At 42.1% G+C, this 21,001-nt stretch overlaps 1 protein-coding gene across 1 annotated transcript in view; it reads right to left on the bottom strand.

Moving 5' to 3' along the window:
- The window catches only part of GABBR2 (gamma-aminobutyric acid type B receptor subunit 2), a 930,408-nt gene that overhangs the window by 288,185 nt on the left and 621,222 nt on the right, over positions 1 to 21,001 (bottom strand). Inside the window, exon 12 of the mRNA XM_030551629.1 lies at positions 16,623 to 16,730. Coding sequence (XP_030407489.1) covers positions 16,623 to 16,730 — 108 coding nt within the window. The remainder of the gene's footprint in view (positions 1 to 16,622; positions 16,731 to 21,001) is intronic.

Below are 21,001 nucleotides of genomic sequence, written 5' to 3' on the forward strand. Positions count from 1 at the left end.
TCAGACTGGCAGAAAACCTGTTTTTTGTTTTTTTTTTCCTTCCTCTGCAGAATGGGACATGGGCAACTTGCTAGTTTGAACAAGAGTAAATAGTGGATTCTCTGTAATTTGAAGTCTTTAAATCAAGATTTGAGGACTTAGATAAATCAGCCAGACTGGGGTAGCAAGCCAATAGTATCCATGCTTGCGGCTGCTGGAAACGAAGCCTCATCTGAGATGTAACAAACATGCAGGCCACCATTTGCCTGAGGCAGGAACTTATCAGCATTCGACAGTGAGGCTGAAGGTAAGAGAACAGGTCCCTCAAAGTCTGGAACCTGTGAAGTGCAAAGTAGGTCATGGCTGTGGTGGTATCCAATATGGAACCTATAAACTATTGTGTGGGCATCAGGGTTGACTTATTTTTGTTCACTAGCAGGCCTAAACATACAAACAGCCCCATGGCTGTACTTGGGTCTCCAAGTGGCCTCAGACTAGTCAGTCATTGAGGTATGGGAAGCCTTGAATGTCTATCCTCCTGAGGTAGGACACCACCACTGCTAGGTACTTTGTAAAGACCCTTTGTGCTATACAAAATCCAAACAGCCAGACACAATACTGATAGTGACTATAGCCTGTCATGAATCTCAGGAAACATTTGTGGGCTGGGTGTACTGCAATATAGAATATACATCCTGGAAACTGAGACAGCATAACAGTCTTTCTAATCTAGGGATGAGATGTTTGATGCAAGAGACACCAACCTGAAACAGAATGTCAGAATGTACATGTTTAAATCTCATAGTCATATATTTCCTGAAGCTGCTCCTCCATTTTTCTTGGGGATGTGAAAATATCTCAAGTAGAAACCTTTCCCCCTTCTGCTGGAGGGGACTTTTTCTATAGCATGGAAAGCTGGGAGGAACTGCACCTTGGTTTAATGCACTCTCTTAAGATGAGTCGCTGAACATGTATGGGGAAGATGGGTAGATAGGGAGCAGGAGAGCAATTGTATTGCCCATCTCCACTACATTAGATGCCCAATGGGTTTGATGTGACTTTGGACTAGACGTGGTGCAAACAAGTCAGATGGTTGCCAAAAGGGGAGAGAGATCTAGGGCTGAACAATGAGTGATATGCTGTTCTTGGGCATGGAGTCAAATCTGCTGCCCTGTTGCAGAGGAGAAAGGTTGGTGTGAGGAAATGGTGACTCCTCCTGAGGACTTCCTCTTTGAAACCTTCTGCCCCTTCCTAGAAGGCACCGGTGTTTTGCATTGATAGTAAAGAAGCTGCCTGTGGTAAGTCTGAGGCCTGAAATGCTGTCACTTGAAGGTTGGAGTGTAGACCTACAAGGACCTGAGCATGGCCCTAAAGTGACCCCATGGCTGCTTAGGTCTTGTTGTGGAAAAAGGAGCATCCTTCAAAAGAAAGACCTACAATTGTGGTTTGTAGCTCCTTAAGAATTCCTGACAAGGACAGCCATGAAGAGCGGTGCACTGTTGCTGCTGTTGCCATTGTTCTGGAGGCTGGGTCCATGGCATCCAATGTCTCCTGAAAATATTGCTTAGCAACCAGCTGTTCTTCTGACATGAAAATCTAGAATTCACTCCTGAATTCTGGTGGGAACTTTCAATTGAAGCACAGCATGACACACCACTTAACCTGGTTATACTTCATCAGGATTGTTTGATATCCTCTTCTGGAGGCTTGAGGTAGACAATGACTTCCTACCAAGCAAGTCAATGCACTCCTTCTCCTTATCTTTCTGTGTCAATTTCTGAAGGTGCTGGTGCATTCTTTCATTCACTGCCATCATTACCAGTGACCCTAGCACCAGGTGTGAGGAGAACTGCTTGTCACCCATGGCCAGTACCTAGTACCACCAATTGGTCCACTTTGAAGTCAGTGCTATGGAAGCAGGCGTCTGCCACAGGACCTTCACTGGCTCCAGCAGTCACTCATTTATAGGAATGGCTACACAGACCAGAACCAATAAGTGTAATATACTGAGTACTTTGTGCAGCATATCCCCATACCTCTTTGGTCGTGATCTGTGGGATTGCTGCTACCCATCTCATGAGATCCTAGAAGATTTTATGATTATATATATAGAGTGGCTGATGCCTGATCAAAGGCCAGAGCCTTGTCTGGTGATGACGAGGTGGTGTTTTCCAGTACTGGCTGTGGATGGTCCAGCTCTGGAGGCTGCTGCTGCAGCTCGCTGTCTAGAGGACAGGTGCCCCCCCTACTCGAGGCACAGAGAAGCCAAACTGTGTTCGGAGTGTATGGGGGAGGAAAGATCCACGATGTTCTGCACTGTCCATAGGGCCCACATAGCCACTCAGGTTGGTACCAGCAGTCCTGCTAAGGGTTGGTAACAAGCTTATGCCTCGGCTGAGACCAGGTTTCTCTTCCTCATACAGGGGAGGATGAGATCACCAAGTCATGGGCTCTGATTGGGGATAGATGTAAGCTCTACTCCAAGTCTCTTCCAGGAGCAGGGATGCCCTCCCTGCTATCAGCAGGACAGATGTCATTGGCCTCAGGGGTACCGTGGCAGCCCTGAAGGCAACATCAGGTCTAGGAACCTGAACAGCAGCATCAGCAGTATAAGACATTCAGGTAAGTCTTTGGTCAAAGGATTCCATGTTTGAGCTCCTGAGATGGGGGATACTGGTCCCAAGATCACTGTTGTGTGGAAAGGCTGAGACATTAAAGCTGCCTGTGCCATTGTTGATGCTGGTGCTGCACAAGGAGCCAATGCTGGGGCTGGGGCCGGTACCAGCAGGTGTTGTCTCTCTTGCTACCAACAAAGTGAGTATGGCTGAGCAGATGCCAGCAAAAACCTCAAACCCTGTTGCATGTCCAGCTCCACACAGCTAATGCCAGCTGTGGTGCTCAGAGAACTTGTTCCAAGTTTTGATGCATCCTTGATGTCAGGAAGTCTTGTAGTCTTATGCAGCTTAGAGTCTGAGCCTCGAGACAGTATTCTATGCCTCTCCGCACACAAGGACTTGTGCTCAGTGTCTGACTTATCCTGCTGCTACAGTGCACCTCAAAAGGTTTTAAAAATACCACCAGCTTGCACTTTGATAATCTTTGGTCCCTCAAAGATCTGTAAGTCTGGAGCCATGGATCTGAGTCCGGACAAATGGACGGCTCTAACAGGAAAGCCCTCAAGTGGGATTTCCTTGAGTGCTGGGTCCACTTGGAGAATGACCTGCAGTGCTCACACCAGTGCAGAACACATCCCTAACAGAGGCAGAATAAGCAGCTTGTGTGGCTCTTGTTGAGAGGCCTTATAGCCTCGGATGAAGGGCATTCTTTAACACTTGGGGAATTATGGTCCACCACGCAGGACCTACTGGTACTTGGTCTTTAGGCAGAGAACTTCAGTCACCAATGACCTCAGGTCTGGTATGCTAACACTAGTCTCAGAGCCAACTGTTGGCTTCATTCAGCCATAAAGGTAGGTTGCTCCCAGCAGAGCTGCTCAGGGAGGCTGGAGAGGAAAAGAAAGTTGGTGGCAGCTAGGAAAGGGAAATAAGTATGGACTCACTCCACTGATTTTGTTGGACATGGTGCAATAAAACTTCACTTAGGGCACCTGTATATCCAGGACTAGAGCTCAGCAATAGTTAAAAGTTCAGAGGAAAAGTAGAAAGATGACTGCTTTATTAACAGTTATCAATCATGACCAGACAAAATGGAGAAGCAGCTAGTTCAGCTATAACATAACTACACTCACATCATTAAAATAAAATAACCCACTCATTGGTTGATCAGTGACCCTAGGCAGAAAGCTGTTGCTTAGCAACTTTTCCAAGCAGAATATTACTAATCAACCCTTTCACATGCACCATACAGTAGACAAGTGGCGTGACTATAGCATGATAGGCACACAGTTCCTTCTTTGGAAAGCTCACCGTCTCACCATCACTGTAGGCCAAATTCATCCTTCAGATTATCGCACCTGCTTGGCCTAAGGCTGAATTGGGTCCTACGTGTGGAGGATTTTCTACAAGAAATGTGTAATTGTCATTGCCTGTGCTAAAAGGGATCCCAATCTTTGGAAAGAACAGTACAAAGGGCTTGAATGGGTTGGAAGAAATGTTCTGATTTTGTTTGAGATAACATTCAAATATCTAGTCTATATTTTCTTTAATGAACAATTCTGTAGCAAAGTATGATGCATCATTACTAAATAGCTGGGGACATCAATGCACTTGATTACATTTATGATCCTGTTCCAAGCTATTCAGGAATGAATTGTCTCATACTGTATAGCAATGTGTTCTTTGTTCTGTCACCCATTATTCTTATAATGCATAGAGATTATGGCTGTGGCACCATTTGTGGGCAGTTACATTTCTTTTAGAATCTTCATTCTTTTCCACAGCTATGAAGGTTTAGTCTTATCAAATTACATCAGACTGAAACTTGCTTACACCAATTATCAGTTCAACTAAAATTGGGTATTTTTCTCCTAAAATCGTATACTTCTAGGGAGTGAGCTATTCTACTTTAAATCAGGCTAGGCCCTCATAAAGTTTGAAAAAGTGCCATATATGGAATATTTTTGCTCAAAATGCAATGTGGGTTGTAATGAGCTTTGAAATAAAGGGAGATTTCTAGGTTTGGTATTACCAAGCATGAAATACAAGAGGGTCTAACTATGACAATACTTACTACATTCCAAGTGTCACCAAAGGGATTACAGCAAGGGTTTCACTTATTGATATCGGTAACTTTTATGTCAAGATTTTCAAAAATAGGAGTCTAAATCCCTATTTAGGCACTTAAATAAGTGAACTGGTTTTTCAGACATGCTGAGTCTCTAGCAGCTCCCAGTAACCATCGTTTGAGCTCTTGGGAGCTCAGCACTTTGGAAAAATCACACCATTTACTTAAGTTCCTAAATATGGATTTAGGAGCCTCACTTTAGGATGCTATTTTGGAGGCTTTGGACTGAATCTTTATGTACTATCATGGAAAAAATCAATAAAGTACCTCTGCATCTGCTCAGATCTTCTTTAAATATGCTCTATTCACATTTGAATAATAATAATCTATAAAAACATGCCATGAAATTACACCTGAAAAACTCACCATGTATTGGATATACTATGGGCCATTTGGTCAAGATGCTAAACATTCATAGTGAAAAAACAAATTTCAAACATAAGGTTTGTCTTATTTCCTATTTTAAAGAATTTAACAATAAGGCCAAAAAAATTAAAATGTTAAGTCTCCATATGTTGGTTCTTTAGAACAGATGGTCTCTAATACTGCATTTTGGTGGTGTGAATCTGATTAGCTAAAATAATAATCTGGGTCTTTTGCTTTCTCCCTGCAAGACTTATGAACTTTCAGATTTACTTAGTCAAACACAGAGACACCACCTGGGAAATCCATTACAGTTTTTTGCTCTATGTACAAAAACCTCTAGCTAAATTTGTATTACAAAAATGTTTTGAAAAGGTGTAAATATTTAAAAATCACCTACTGAACAATTATCTTAATAATAGAAATTAGAGATGGAGAGAACTAATTAGGTCATCTAGTCTAATATTATGCTAATGCAGAAAGGACCAGATTTACAAAAGGTATTTAGGCACTTAAGATAGGTGCTTAGTGGAATTTACTGAACCTTCTGTTAATACATTATCTAGTGCATTGTTCAGTCTAGTTTTAAATAACTGAAATAATGACACATCCATTGTATCCCTTTAAGAATTGTGTGGGAAAAATGTGTGCCATTTAATAGAAAATTATAACCTTTCTATGGGTTTTTTAAACCAACCACAGCATTTAATAGAAATTATATCCTGGCTATAAACTCTATTGGATGGTTAAAAAAACTGATAGAAAGGATATATTTATCTAATAAATTCTAGCAATGTATAGAGAGATTTACTTATAATATTATTAAGGGTCATACTCTTTGTGCTGGCACAGCAGAGCAGGGTTCATCAAGGAGCCAGTTATGGCTTCCTGGTTCTTTGCTTAGTCATAGACACAGATCAGAGCAGTTTGTGGGCTGCTTAAACATGTGTCAGCTGACAATGGTCCCCAAAGGACAGTTTGCCATCTGAGGATAGCTTGAATGCTGTGTGTTCTGCCTGGGCCTCTTCCCTCCACTGCTCTGTGCCAATATGCCCACTGAGCTGGTGACTGTTGTGAGGGTATCAGGCATAGGTATGATAGGTTTGTGCCTACTTCGAGCTTTTATTGAACAAAGTAGTAAATTTCTGGATCTCATAGTTGTGAAAAGAAGTTTAAAAATATGACCAGAGAGTACCCAAAACAGCACATGCTTGCACATACTCTGGAATAACAGCTGTGAACAGGACCAATTCCGAAACCCATTATTCTGGGGCATCCACCAACATCACAGAGTCCTCTGCTGTGGTGTATGGTAAGAAATGAATGCAGTAGATGAGGCTCGTCTATCCAAACAGACAGGGCCGTCCTTAGGATTTATGGTGCCCTAGGCGAGATTTTTAAACTAGTGCCCCCGTGCCTGTCTTGCTCTTAGCAACACAAACATAAGCTTACAGTATTGGAAAACTTGCCACATGCATGTTATTAAAACCAGTTTAACTTAATTAAGCACACTGTAATGCTGATGGACTAGCACTGAAGAAGTAGCACTATAGAAAAAATTCTGATTTGACAGAATGATGCAAATAATATAATTTTTTTAATTTGTCAACATTTTATTGGAAATTTATATGAAGAGGTATTGAAACAAGGATTAGTTTTTAATTAAAAGCAATCTTTCTGGCTTTTTTGGCTGCAAAATCAGTAATAATGTCACCGTATGACAAAGACAAAGTGATGTCTTGTTCGATTGCAAGAATAGCAAGACCAGTCAAGTGTTCCTGACTCATTGTAGAGCGGAGATAGTTTTCAATGAGCTTTAGTTTTGAAAAACTCCTTTCTCCTGATGCTACTGTTACAGGAATTGTCAGTATAATATGAGTGGCAATGTACACATTAGGATATATGTCAACAAGTTTGCTGGTATGAATAAACTGTACAATGTCCATCATCGATTTTGCATGTGGCAACAACTCAATTCTTTGTACAGTTCAAGTCCATTTAAATCAAAATGATCACCGTGCTTCAGGAGGCTCTCTAGGTCAGGGGTCCCCAACGCGGTGCCCTCAGATGCCCTGGCACCCGCAGGGGCCTCTCAGTGCACCCACATACTGGCCGGAGGACGAGCATCTGCCGAAATGCCGCCAAAATTCGGCATCATTTCAGCGGATGCTTGTCTGCCACCACGGTCCTTCATCTGGTGCCCTCCAGATGAAAAGGGGTTGGGACCACTGCTCTAGGTTGTTGCACTTTGTCTTTAGTTGCTCTTGTTTTCCTATTTCGTTGAATTTAGTCCCGTCAGCCCACTGCCAGCTGAGTGAATGGAACCCCAGGCCGACAGTGGGTTGAATGGCTCAGCCGGGGTCTCAGCCGCCAGCCTGCTCAGCTGCTGCCAGCCTGGGGTTCCTTGGGGGTCCCCAGGCAAGCAGTGGGTGCTGAGTGGGGCCAGCGGCCAGGACCCTAGGTGCCAATGGGGCAGCAGCTGGAACTCCAGAGCAGTGGTGGGCTGAGCCGCTCAGCTGGCTGCTGCATGCCATCAAAAATCAGCTCGCATGCCACCTTTGGCACGTGTGCCGTAGGTTGCCGACCTCTGCTCTACACATTAGTAAGGAGATGAGCATATTACAGTTGTTGGAGAGCTCTATTTAGTAGTAACAGGGCTATAGGAAAGTCAGTCAACATTTTTGTTTCTCTGATGAAAACTGGCCCACTCCCTTCCCCATACCAAACTTGTCACAAATAATTGTCAACAACTTAATTTTCTGTTTTTGGCTAAGATATTGATTTTAAAAAAAAATATTGAAATTGAATTCAGGATTGTTAGCAAGTATTTTTGGCAAACAAAGTTGTTAAATGACACTTTAAATGGCAACACAGTACTGCTTTCATGCTTGCTCACCCCCCAGCCTGCTGGTCCAACAGCTTCAGTAGAGGAGGAGATAGGTGGAAAACTGCAGGACCCCCAAATCCACCTCTTGGGGTGCAGAGTGGCAACAGCAGCAGTAAACCCTCAGGTCCAATCACACGCCAATGAGCACCACTGCCAGCCCAACAGACCATGGTGAAGTTAGCACAGCATCTGATCTCAGGGACAGGGCACCCATGGAGCCACAGCAGCTCATCCTGCCCTGTGCAGCTCCCTGCTGATGAGATGGATCACTGCCAGCCCAGGGGAGAGATGCGCTCCCCAGCTAGGGTGATCAGATCCAGATGTCCTGATTTTATAGGGCCAGTCCTGATATTTGGGGCTTTGTTTTATATAGGCACCAATTACCTCTATCTAGGGTGACCAGACAGCAAGTGTGAAAAATCAGGACGGGGGTGGGAGGGAATAGGAGCCTATATAAGAAAAAGACCCCAAAATTGGGACTGGCCCTATAAAAGTGGGACATCTGCTCACCCTACCCCAACCCCCGTCCTGATTTTTCGCACATGCTATCTGGCTATCCTGAGCTCAGCCCTGTGTGACCATTCCAATCCTGGCTGCCTGCCGAGGAAGTGTTACTTTCACTTTCATTCCTCAGCAGGCAGCCAGCCAGCCTCTCCTCCCCCCCAGCACCTCACCAACCCAGCCCTGATGGAGGGGGGGAGAGAGGGGTGCTCCGTGGGGGGGAGGGAGAAAAAGAGGGGGTGCTCTGTGGGGCAGAGGGGAGAAGAATGGACATTATGAGGGACAACAAAGGATACTGCCAGAGCTGCTGAACCTGCCTCACCTCATGCCAGGGGAAAGAGTCACACTCAAAGGTGATTTCCTTCCCCCACCCCTTCCCAGAGACACCAGCAGCCAATCCCCTCCCTCAGACTGTGCAGCATTTGGCTCTCTCTAGGACCCAGCAGTCCTGCTCTTACATGCTCCACTGCTTCCCGTCTGTTCGGGCCCTCGCAGAGCGGTGCCTCCAGACCTAGCGGTGCCCTAGGCGACTGCCTATTCTGCCTATGGCTAAGGATGGCCCCACAAACAGATGCACACCCTAACCGATGGGGTAAGTACTGCAAGGACTTGTGCAGTCACACTGCCTCTTTGGAGGGAGAAAAGTCCCATACTTTTTCTGCAGGGAGGGAAGGAGAGTTCCTGCTCCTGCTCCATGGGAGATGGAAGGGAACAGGTTTTCTGCCATTTTCTGCCCCTGCCTCTTTGAGAGAAGAGTGGACCCTCTACCACTGCTACTTCAAATATGGTGCAGGACAAGGAGACATGGCGCAGCTGTTACTGAGAATGAGGTCAAGGGAAAACAGGTATTTTTAATAATGACTGTTTTTTACTCCAACCAGCTATTTGAAGAGCTCTAGCATCTCCAGTTTTTGTAGCAGGATACTGAAGTGACAGAATCAGAACTACAGCTCTGGTTAGGGGAAAGATGCTGCTGCCATAGAGTCGTTGCAAGAAAAGGTCACCAGACTATTTTAACATGGGCAAATCAATGTATTTTTGCACAGCTTTATCATCAAAAGCAGCTGAACTGTTTTGGCTGAAATTTTCCAGATACATTCAGTCTGAGATAGAGACCTGGCCTGTAAAAGTTCAAGCAGTGAAAGTTTGGCAAAGTTATAAGCAACTGAAAACAGGCCTTATAATGAAAAGTGTTGGGTAACCTTAGTAGGTAGTGCTGCCTGCCCCACCTATAATGATTACAAGTTATTTGTTACAAAGAACCCCTGCCTCATTCAGTACACAGGATGGAGAATGAATGAGGCAAAGGGTTGGTTCAAAGAGGTAAAAGGAGATTCTCATGTGTTTAAAACACTGGACTGGGACTCAGGAGAGCTGGCTTCTATCCTTGGCTCTGCCACAAATTTTCTACAGGATACTGGCCAAAATGGTTAATGAGGCCTACTTAAGACAAACTTGACTCTAGCATTATCTAGCTTTTGAATGCTTGATTAACTTTACTTTTACATCTTTTTTAATGTAATATGTCCTTATATTCAACCTGAACAGAGTACTACTTTGCTACATTTCATAGTAGTACACATAGCTATACCAACTTGGACCTCTGTAAATAATTCTTCTTTCTCCTTGATGTTTACAGCTTTCATCTACTTAGAGGTGATTTTCAAATCCCTTCTCTAATCATCATTTGGTTACACAATACAGATTTAGTTCTTTTACTCTTTACTCATATATGAGTGAGGGCTTCAGGTTGCCAGTATGATTGCAGACTGATTGCAAATATAAAGAGACTCTGATGTAGTGGCATTACAGCATAAATGCCAGTCTTTGAAGAAGATAATACTTTTCCCCTGCCTTCATTCACGTTGCCTTTACCTTGTAACAACATTTTGACATCAGGATAAAACAAGGCCAGAAGAAGTCTAGGATGGTGGTGAGCTATTAAATACTCACCAATATCAATAAAAGACGTACTATCATTTGCACACAGGGCCAGCTCCAGGCACCAGCATTCTAAGCTGGTGTTTGGGGTGGCATTCTGCAAGGGGCGGCAGTCCCTGTGTTTTCGCCCCAAAGCAGCGCACCGAATTGCCGTCGCGGACAGCGGGGTCAGTCTGTGCGCTTTTAGGGTGGCAGGCATGTTTCCACGGCGGCGGCAATTCAGCGGCAGCTTCTATGTTTAGCTGAAGCCGCCGCGGACAGCTAAACATAGAAGCTGCTGGCGAATTGCCGCCACCGTGGAAATGCGCCTGCCACCCTAAAGGCACACGGACTGCCCCTGCTGTCTGGCAGCAATTCGGCCGCTGCTTGGGGCGGCGAGAACTGTAGAGCCGCCCCTGTTTGCACACAAAAAATCCCTATCCACATGTCACATGTAAGTACAGATACAAATGGACAAAGGTAGGAAGTTTTGAATGAAGTTGAGTCAAGGCTGTCATAGCACCAGCAACATTGCGCTTCCAGTGTGGATTGCAACAAACAGTATTCTGGTCCAGAACTGGTGATTGCCAATGCGTCATTTTATTTGTCTGCCAATGGACAACATTTTACTGGAACAGGGCAAATACTGATTATGGAAACTCTAACTAAGAAATTGTTGTTTAAAATGTGTTAGCCTTCCAGGCTCAATCCTTGGGGTGCCTGAGCTGTGTTAAATGCACCTGACGGGGGAGGGAGCAGAGGTGATTTTTAGGACCCAATGTAGAACAGAGCAGCTTCACAACTGTTCTAATTTTTGCCGGTAGGACTGGCTTCCTTTAGCAGTTCTGCCTGCTGAGGATACGCTAGAACACACAATGACTTCCTGCCATTGGCACAGGGCCACTCAGAGGATTCAGGGGGCCTGGAGCAAAGCAATTTTTGGGGGCCCTTCCATAAAAAAAAGTTGCAATACTATAGAATACTATATTCTCGTGGGGGCCCCTGCAGGGCCCAGGGCAAATTGCCCCACTTGCCCTCTGCCCCCTCCCCCCACCCCCGGGCAGCCCTGCATTGGCATTCCTCTTTCTCCCACTCTTCACTGCCAGCACATTGTTTGTGTCAGTGCAGGAAGTGGGGCTACTTCCCCCTCCTCTCAGTGGGCAAAATCCTCAACTGCCTGGAGCAGCACAGAGGGGATTTGCGAAGGCAGGATTGCGCCCCAATTAAAAGTGGTTTTTTTTGGTAAATATTAATTCTAGTCTACTTTCCATTATCTCTAATGAGCTCTTTAAAACTTCTCCCTACTGACTTTGTCCTTTTTCATTTGACAAAAACTGATTCCCCTGTACTCTTGTGTTTCTAATGTAGCTGAAATTAACGTGATTCTTTTAAATTACTTCTTTTTAGCACTAGATTGATCAAAGAGGTTAGCACTGCTTTGGGAATACGGTATCATTTGACAGTTAACGGCTTGGCAGCAGGAGAAACTCATTCTGGCTTTTGTTGGTTATTTTAAAAAACAAGAACAATTGCAGCAACAAAGTAATGGATTTAAAGTCAAACAAAACAAAATTCAATGTGGAGCATTGTTTAAACTAATTATATTACAAATCATATTCTCAGCCAAGTTTATAGTGTCTTCAAATATTTGTTTCAATCTCCACTGGACTGAACTTGAGTTGTACATTTCAATTTCCAATGAACAACTTCCGTTTGAATAGAATCTTCACTCTAGTTTTTTAAACTTCTTTACCCATCCACCCAACAAAAACAAGTATTCTCCCCCCCCCAATACTTCTCTTAATGAAAACTAAAACATATCAGTTCTTTAATAGAGACAATTACTGGATTACTCTTATTATTTTGATTGGGTACAGAGGATAGCTGCATGTTGTAGGCAGGGACAAATTCCACTAGCCTCACCAGCTACAAAGAATTCAGACAGTGTGGAAGCTATTGTATTGCTCTAGCACTATATGAAAGTGGTGGGGAAAAAACAGATGGTCCTTTGGCAAAGCACCTCACTCCATCCCTGTCCCCTCTTCTCACAGCTATACATAGACCCCCACGGGGGGGGAGTGAGCTGTCAGGGAACGGGGGGAGTTGGATGGGGCAGGAGTCCAGGGGGAAGCAGATGGGGGGGAGGGCCAGGCCACGACCCTCTCCACTAACCAGCCCTCCATACAATTTCCAAAACCTGATGTGGCCCTCAGGCCAAAAAAAGTTTGCCTGTCCCTCTTCTATACAGTTTTTTAGAAGGAGAAAGTAATCTGTCAATATATAAACAGATCAAAAAGTTATTTATAGACTGCACCATATATATTAAAGGTAGAAATAAAACTATTAGGTAGATTTGTCCTGCTTACTAATGCAGAATGTTTCCTTTCATTATATTCTCTTCTCTGCTGTTTTATTCAGTCTACCTTTAAATGAATCAAGTGAGGGTTCTAGAACTATGCAGAGCCTATTTCACAATCTAACAGATTTCACCGTTAAGAATATTGTCCTCAGATTCAGGCTAAATTATCCATGATGACTGACAAGGTATTGTACCTAAAAGCAATGTTTTATTGAAGCTGGACATTTATGAATAGAGAGACCCAGAATTATCCATAAAGCATTAAACAAAAGGATATTTAAATCATTTAAGATATATCCGTTATTTGTCAAGTTAAAAATATTAGAGTTTCAATTTGTTTGGTTTGCTATAGTGCGTATGACCAAGGCTTGGATAATTTTTTTTTAATCTATTGTCTGTAAGCTAAATCTGACCGAAAACGGCAATAGTGTATTTTCTGTCAGTTCAGTGGTTACTGCTACTGTTACTCTATTTTGGGGACAACAATAAACTCCCACTCTCAAATCTGCAGTAGAATTACAATGCCGGTCATTGTACTGTCCCTGCTGGAAAACATATGGTACAAGAAAAGAACTTCATGTTTCTGAGTCATCTCTCCTGTCTTAAATAGAGATTATCTAGCTTGGTAAACCAAAATGGAAAACACAGTACAATTAAACATTTTGTGTGGACAACTAATTAGCTAATTTGCATTTTCTTGTCAGTAAATAGCCCTCTTTTTAAGGATTATACTTCTCAAACTCTGAAATGGGAAACCAAAATAAGAAAGGACGAGGGAAGGGAACTGAAGTGATTAATATTGTGAAACAAATGTCGTTTTGATTCATAGGCTGGTAAATTATGTTGCAATCCAATGTTTTGACTGAGATGCCCTTAATATTTCCAGCATCTCTCAAGATAAAGCAGCTTATTGGGCAGCATTATCCAACCCCCGTTACTGTGCTTTTATATAAAAAAAAAGTTTAATGCACAATTGTCAATTAATGACTGGATTAACCAAGTTATTCACTACATATCAGATCCCGCCACCCTTACTCTCTCTGAGTAGTACCTTGATGTGTAAATACTCTCACTGAAGCTGATGGGACTAGCTGAGGAAAAAGGTACTAGTCAGTGGGTGAGTAAGGGCCACAGAATGCAGCATTTAATAATTAACAGACAAGAGTCACTAAATGTCAGAGGTGAGGAGCCATTTGACTGTCTAAAAGCAAATGGCTTGTCAGAGTGAAAAGTGAATTCTTAATTAAAGCCCAGTAGACTGAATTATTCATTCCTGTTAGAGACCTTTGGAAATGACATATTTGATGCACGCAATAAACTCTACAATATAAATACAATATTAGAAATAAAGATGATGAACCAAATTCTGTTTTTAGTTAGACCAGAAGAACCTTGAGCAGTGGACTTCAATGGACAGAATAGTTGTTCAAATGTTGGAGAAACATTGTTTTGTGCAGCAAGAGTTCAATTCTGGGAAAGAGGATCCTTGGACTCATCTAGAATAAGTGTGCACATTATGGTGGCCCTCTGTATGGAAGGGCTAAGGTGGGAAGGGGCTCTCATGCCAGCCAGTGCACTCATAATTTGGCTCTTAATTGTTTTCGTCATTCAAAATATTCTGCGCTGAATAAAAATACATATAGAAAACTCTGGTTAAGAACCAAAATATAAGAAGTAACGAAGTATTTTTGTGGTCAAGGCACCAGACTGGATCTCACGACTTCTGGATTCAATTCCTGGCTAAGCCAACAGACTTCCTGTGTACTAGGAGAAGTCACTTCATCTTTCTGTGCCTTGGTTTCCCCATCTGTAAAATGAACACAATTGTCCCTCTGCCTATCTAGATTGCAAGCTCTTTGGAGTACAGTCTGTCTCTTACTAGCTATGTATACAATAAGTAGCACAATTGAACCTCCAGGTTCTCCTGTAGTACAAATAATAAGGTAATTAAAATGTAGGGTCCTTGAAAAGGGCATGTAGAGGAATATCTTCAAGGTGAACCTGTGCATTTTCCAGATCACTTTCCCTTTTCTCGGGTTTATGTGGCTCTATTTTTCCCTTTGTTAGCATAAATATTACAATTTCATGTATAGAATTGTGTATGGTGGCGGATTTTAGCTCTACAATGGCCAATAGTTTGTCAGCTTTGTTTTTTCATTCTAATTTCCATTCATACTTTCCCAATAAAATGAGTAACTTAATAGAGTCTCATAGACTAAGGCCAGAAGGGACCATCATGATCATCTAGTCTGATCTCTTGCATATTGCAGGCCACAGAACCTCACCCACCCACTCCTGTAATAGACCTCTAACCTCTGGCTGATTTAAAGACTTCAAGTTACAGAGAATCCATCATTTACACTAGTTTAAACCTGCAAGTAACCCATGCCCCATGCTACAGAGGAAGTCGAAAAACATCCCAGGTCTCTGAGGGTCTGACCTGGGAGAAAATTCCTTCCCAACCCCAAATATGTCAGTCAGTTGGACCCTGAGCATGTAGGCAACAACCACTAGCTGGACACATGGAAAAGAATTATCTGTAGTACCTCACAGTCCCCCCCAGCTAGTGTCCCATGTCCAGTGTTTTTAAAGAAAACCATCTAACATTTTATGTGTATAAAGAAACCATATTAGAAAAAACAACAATATAGCAATCCAAACATGAGATACCACATACTAAATCAGGGATCGGCAACCTTTGGCACACGGCCTACCAAGGTAATTACCTCGGCGGGCCAGGCCAGTTTATTTACCTGCCATGTTCGCAGGTTCGGCTGACTGTGGCTTCCACGGGCTGCGGTTTGCCGCTGCAGCACATCTTTCAGCCCGTGCTGCTTTCCGCAGTCCCCATTGGCCTGGAGCAGCCGAATCTGCAGACACGGCAGGTAAACAAACTGTCCCAGCCCACCAGGGTGCTTACCCCAGCGAGCCGCATGCCAAAGGTTGCCAATCCCTGTACTAGACAAAGGTCTGAACTACTGTATTTCTATCATGGCTTTTCTATATCTACAAAATGTTTTGGTTACAATATTGCTTCTTTTAATCTGGCTCTAACCACTACTGTGGCTCAATTCTGACTGATCTTCGTCACTGCCTATGCCTTTCCAATCAAAACTAGAACAACAAAATCCTACAAGTACTCTATCTTGTCCCCTCCTAGCAAGCTATGAGAAACTTTTGTTGGCAACACTTATATTCCAGGTGGTGCAAACTGACTTAATATGACCAAAAGAATGGCCATATTGGGTCAGACCAAAAGTCCATCTAGCCCAATATCCCATCTTCCAACAGTGGCCAATGCCAGATGCTTCCAAGGGAATGAATGGAACAAGTAATCATCAAAAGATCCATCCTGTCATCCATTCCCAACATCTGGCAGTCACAGATTTAGGGACACCCAAAGCATGGGATTCAATGGAGCCAAGACATGTTACACCAGTTGATGATCTGCTCCCTGGAGATTTATGGATGCTGGAGGAACTTCATAAACTACAGGATATAAACCAGTGAGGAGCAGGGTTTCCCCAGCCTTTGCATTTCGTGAACCACTTTGTAGATTTATATCCCTCTCTTGGACTCATGGATCCTTTCAAAGCCCACAGCTTGATTGTCAAAACAGTTTATTCCATGGAACATCATGAAGGGCTCTGTAGATCACTATTTGAGAACCGCTGATACAGAGGCTAGGAAGGGGATATAAAGAAAAAATGGACAGAAATGTTGACTATTCAGTGTATTTCAATATGATATTTTTCTGAAAGGGAGGACAGTGTTCCATAGCAGCAGTGGAAGTATGAGTATCCAGGGGGTATACCAATAGAGCAGATAACAGCTTCATCATATCTGTGATATGAACAGTTGTTTCCTCACCTTTTTCTTCATTTTTACATTTTTGAAAATTGCATGAACTCTCCAGGTTTTTGCAAACATTGCTCCAAATGCAGTGGTGTAGCCCACAGTAAGAATCCACGTCCGGACCTAAGATATAATCAAAGACACAGCCTTTTAGTTTTTCACAGGTAGTTTTAATGTCTTAAACTTCTCAAAATAGTCTAAAATACCTATTGTATCTAGAGATAGTAAAACAGTTTAGCAATTTTTTTTTGAAATTTTTAAATTATGTTTCACAAGGTAACCGCACAGTTTTACAAAACATTTTATTTTATTTTTTTTAATTTTCAAAATTTTTAATTTGTTCCCCTCTTTCTTCCCTATTTTTCTGTTTCCGACTGAATGCAATAAAATGAAGACTGAATTCTTTTCCCCCTCCACTTTTGCCTTTGCAGTTTTCCCCCCTTTCCACTCTAACTTTTCATAATATCTTCAACTTTGGAAAAATTACAGAATAGCAAAAGGAGAAACGAAAGTGTGACTCTGCTGGTCTGTAACTCCGCTTGGAGGAGAAACAAACAAGAGGCCTATCAAGGCCTGCATCTTTGGGAGAGCTATAGCAGCAGTCAATAGCTCAACAAGTTAGTAAATTTGACAGATAGTGTGGAACTAAATGGTGAAGGACCTTAATGCCAAGGGAAGTGTGTTTGGTACAGTGAAGAAGGGACACAAAGGAGGAGGAGCTGTGGTTGGAGCAACAACCAGAAAGATGATCCTAACAGCAACATTTTGAATGGACTTAAGGGACCAATGTGGATAGCATCAAAGTTAGATAGTAGGAGATTACAGTACTCAAGATGTGAGATAACGAGGGCCTGAACAAGAGCCTGTGTAGTCTGGAAAATCAGAAAAGATTGGATCTTAAAAAATATCATGTAGATAGAAGTTGGGAGACATGGACATGGCCTGAATGTATAGGTCTTAGAGCAAGGGTCTCAAAGTCCCAGGTCGTGGGCCACTTGTGGCCGAGAGCCTCTGCACTGTGGCCTGCGGAGGAGAGACGCACGCAGCCACGCTGTTGGCAAAGTCTGGTGCAGGCGCTGCACACCACAGAGTGAGGGATAGAGGGATAGAGATACCATTACTAGTTGCTGGACGCATTCAGCTATGGAGGCAGAATCATTAGTTGCTGGGCAGAATCAGCCATGGAGGCAGCATCACTTTTTTCCACAAGTCAAAATACTGAACACAACTATTTGATGCACACCTTGCTGCAATCCTGAAGGTTTCAACTGCTCAGTCACTGAGGCCAAACATCAAGAAACTGACAGAACTGAAGTGTTGCCAGGTGTCTGGCAAACACTAAAAACCCTCTGGCTGGTGAAGAGTTGTATAAAGCTGTATGACAGTTTTTTTATTTCTGAGAAATTTGAAATAAAAAATACAATATAAACGTTTTCTTTTCTGAACACCATCTTCAGTGACATTATTGGCCAGCTGGGAGGATTTGAGGACTGACACTGGCCCTAAGGTAAACTGAGTTTGAGACCCCTGTTTTAGAGAGAGAGGACCGAATCACAGATAACATATAGACTGTGGCCTTGAGTGATTGAGAAGATAGTGGTCTTATAAACAGTAATGGGAAACTAGAGGAAAGAGGAAGGTTAGAAGGAGAACTAGGCTAGAACAATGCCTCAAAAGCAGTGGAGGCCAGGATTTTAAGTAGGAAGTCATCAATGACATCAAAGACCACTAAGAAGTCAAGTAGGATGTGGATAGAGTACAGACTCCTGAAAGCAGCTAACAAACAAAATGTACTTAATGTTATTGTAGATATTGGCTTCCTACAGATTTCCATGCAGAAAGAACTTCTGTACACATATGACCAGGCAGAGACCAAAATGTATAAGGTGAATGCAACATTGAGAGTAGAAATCATTGGAGAAAGGTATCCAGGATGGCAATATTATTTTTTTTATATTAGATATATATTATATATATATAAAATCAAAGTTTACAAAGAATGTGAAATCTTAAGTGTATCTTATAGATGGTGGCTTTGCTATTCACCTCAATATAGCAGAGTTAAGCCAACTCCAATTGGTTTTGAAAATCCACGTTACACAATGTTTTCAGGCTATTGGTTTGTGATTTCTCTTCTAGTCAGCATGCAATGAGTTATTTTCCCAAAATGTGTGATAATTGTATGTAATGTTCTAATGTGTTATTAATAAATATTCGGTACTTTTGTGTATCCAGTAGTGATATTTTGGCAGACAGATACATGATATTTTAATATCTCTAGTAAAGCTCTTTTTTGTCCTTACTCAAGCAGCACTTATCCTTGGGGATACTAATAAATTCAATTATGTTCATAATTCAGAAAATTGTTATTTTTACCATGCTCGGTACAAAAAGGTTATGATTTGGATTAATTTATATTCTAATAATATAGCCTATTGGCTGTAGTGGAAACCCTACTAATTAAAAATAATTTGTTCAAAATGAGATCTCTGCAGCCAAGAATATGAAGATGATTTTAAAATGAAAATAGGTTTTAATTTAAAAGAAATAACCTTCCATTTTTCTGCCATCATTCATAAAGCACACAGTAAAACAAGGTATTTACTGTACATTGAGTACAGTAATATCATGATCAGTTTCTATCCTATCTGATTTTTATAGAAATGATGTTGATTGTTTGCATTGGATCTAGACCCAAAGCCAAAAGAACCTGACAAAATTAATAATGACTCATGATCCTGTTTCTCTATTGTTTTCGCTTAATATATTAAAGATATTGCTTTGATTTGCAGTGGAGAGAAAGGTGCCATGATGTGAACAGTGAAACTGGTTCACCAACAACTACAATGTGCCAGATTCTGACCTCTGCTAGCTCCCATCAAAGCCAGTACTTTTGTTTCTCCAGACCCGGAGAAAAATCACAATATAGAATTCTTTGAAAATAAGGACTTTTCCTCGCTGACAATAATATTTCCATTTATTTGAGCTATTCTCAGGAAAAAATACATCAGTGTAAGTGTTATTACTGCTGCAATCCCCCTCTAAAGCTGGATCCAGCAAAGCCCTAACACAGGTATTTAAACAGGCAAGCAATCCCATTGATTTCAGTACAGTTACGCATATGCTTAAAGTTAAGCACCTGTATAAGTGCTTTGTGGGACTAAGTTCATAACAAGAAACATTAGAATGAATAGAAATGTACACATTTATAGAAACATCTGTTCACCTTGGGTTTGGATCCTGCTGCCACTGAAGTCAATAGCAAAACTCCAATAGATTCCAGTGGGAGGAGAAGAAAATGCAGGCCATAAACGATTGAGCATGTCTACTTACATTTCAACATACTTTTTTAAAAAAAAAAATCAAGCTCCGTTATGACAAATTCTTAAGTCTTTCAATGCATTCCTTAGAGTTTGTGGTATCTGCACAGTACTGTCAAAAATGTGCAGCAATAATATTAGAAAATTCAAAACTGCTGTTTCCACACAAATCAACTATTGTGCTTTCTCACTCTCTCTCTCACACACCGTGGGCTTCCCTGTTGAATTTGTAACAAACTTTAGACTATTTTCAATTATCCCAGTAATAATGTGAGATTGTATACTAATTGTTCATGATTCTACAAGGTAGCTTTAACATCTAGACATTGTCCTATTGAAGGAGAGGCAAAATGTATTCAATATTTCATTAATAAATTTGAATCACAAATTACTGCCTTACATTCTGTGATGAGTCCAGTGTGTACTTGCTTCAGCATGTGGAGCGTCCATTTAGCTTTAAAACTTTTGTCCCTGTAATTTGTTTGAAGGAAATTTGACTTATCAAGATAGAAGCTGAACCTACTCTCATTCTAGTCAATTGGAAAACTCTCTCTGATTTTAACAGGAGCAAGATGAGGCCCTGAGCGAGCAGCACAGGATTGTGGTGGCCATGAAAATGGTTACACAAAACACATAGATTAAAATTAAAATGTAGGAAAGAAAAACAAGAGAGCAAGCAAAACACAAGAAGACTGGCTGACAATCCCAGCTGTCATTTTTAAAAAGGAGTCGAAGAAAATTAGATGCTCAAATGCCTCCCATAGCATGACAGGCACACCTGGCCCAGTTTCCTTTTTCAGAGTTCCCAGTAACTCCATCAAGCCTTCTTGACACAATACTATCCTCCTTATAAAATATTGTGCAAGTTGTCCACAAGTGAGCCCCAAGCACATATAATTTGTCACCCCACTGAAAACAGTGTTAAAATCCTCCAACATCTCAGCCCACAACACCCCACATATCACACACCAGCACCTTTGACCACACCCAGAGTCTCTGGCAGCCCTCCTTTGTCCTTGTACCAGTATGACCACCCCAGTTCTTCCTACTGGAGTGTAAGCCTAGTCTTGCCAG

Source organism: Gopherus evgoodei, chromosome 2, assembly GCF_007399415.2.
Source record: "Gopherus evgoodei ecotype Sinaloan lineage chromosome 2, rGopEvg1_v1.p, whole genome shotgun sequence".
NCBI classification, from domain to species: domain Eukaryota; kingdom Metazoa; phylum Chordata; order Testudines; family Testudinidae; genus Gopherus; species Gopherus evgoodei.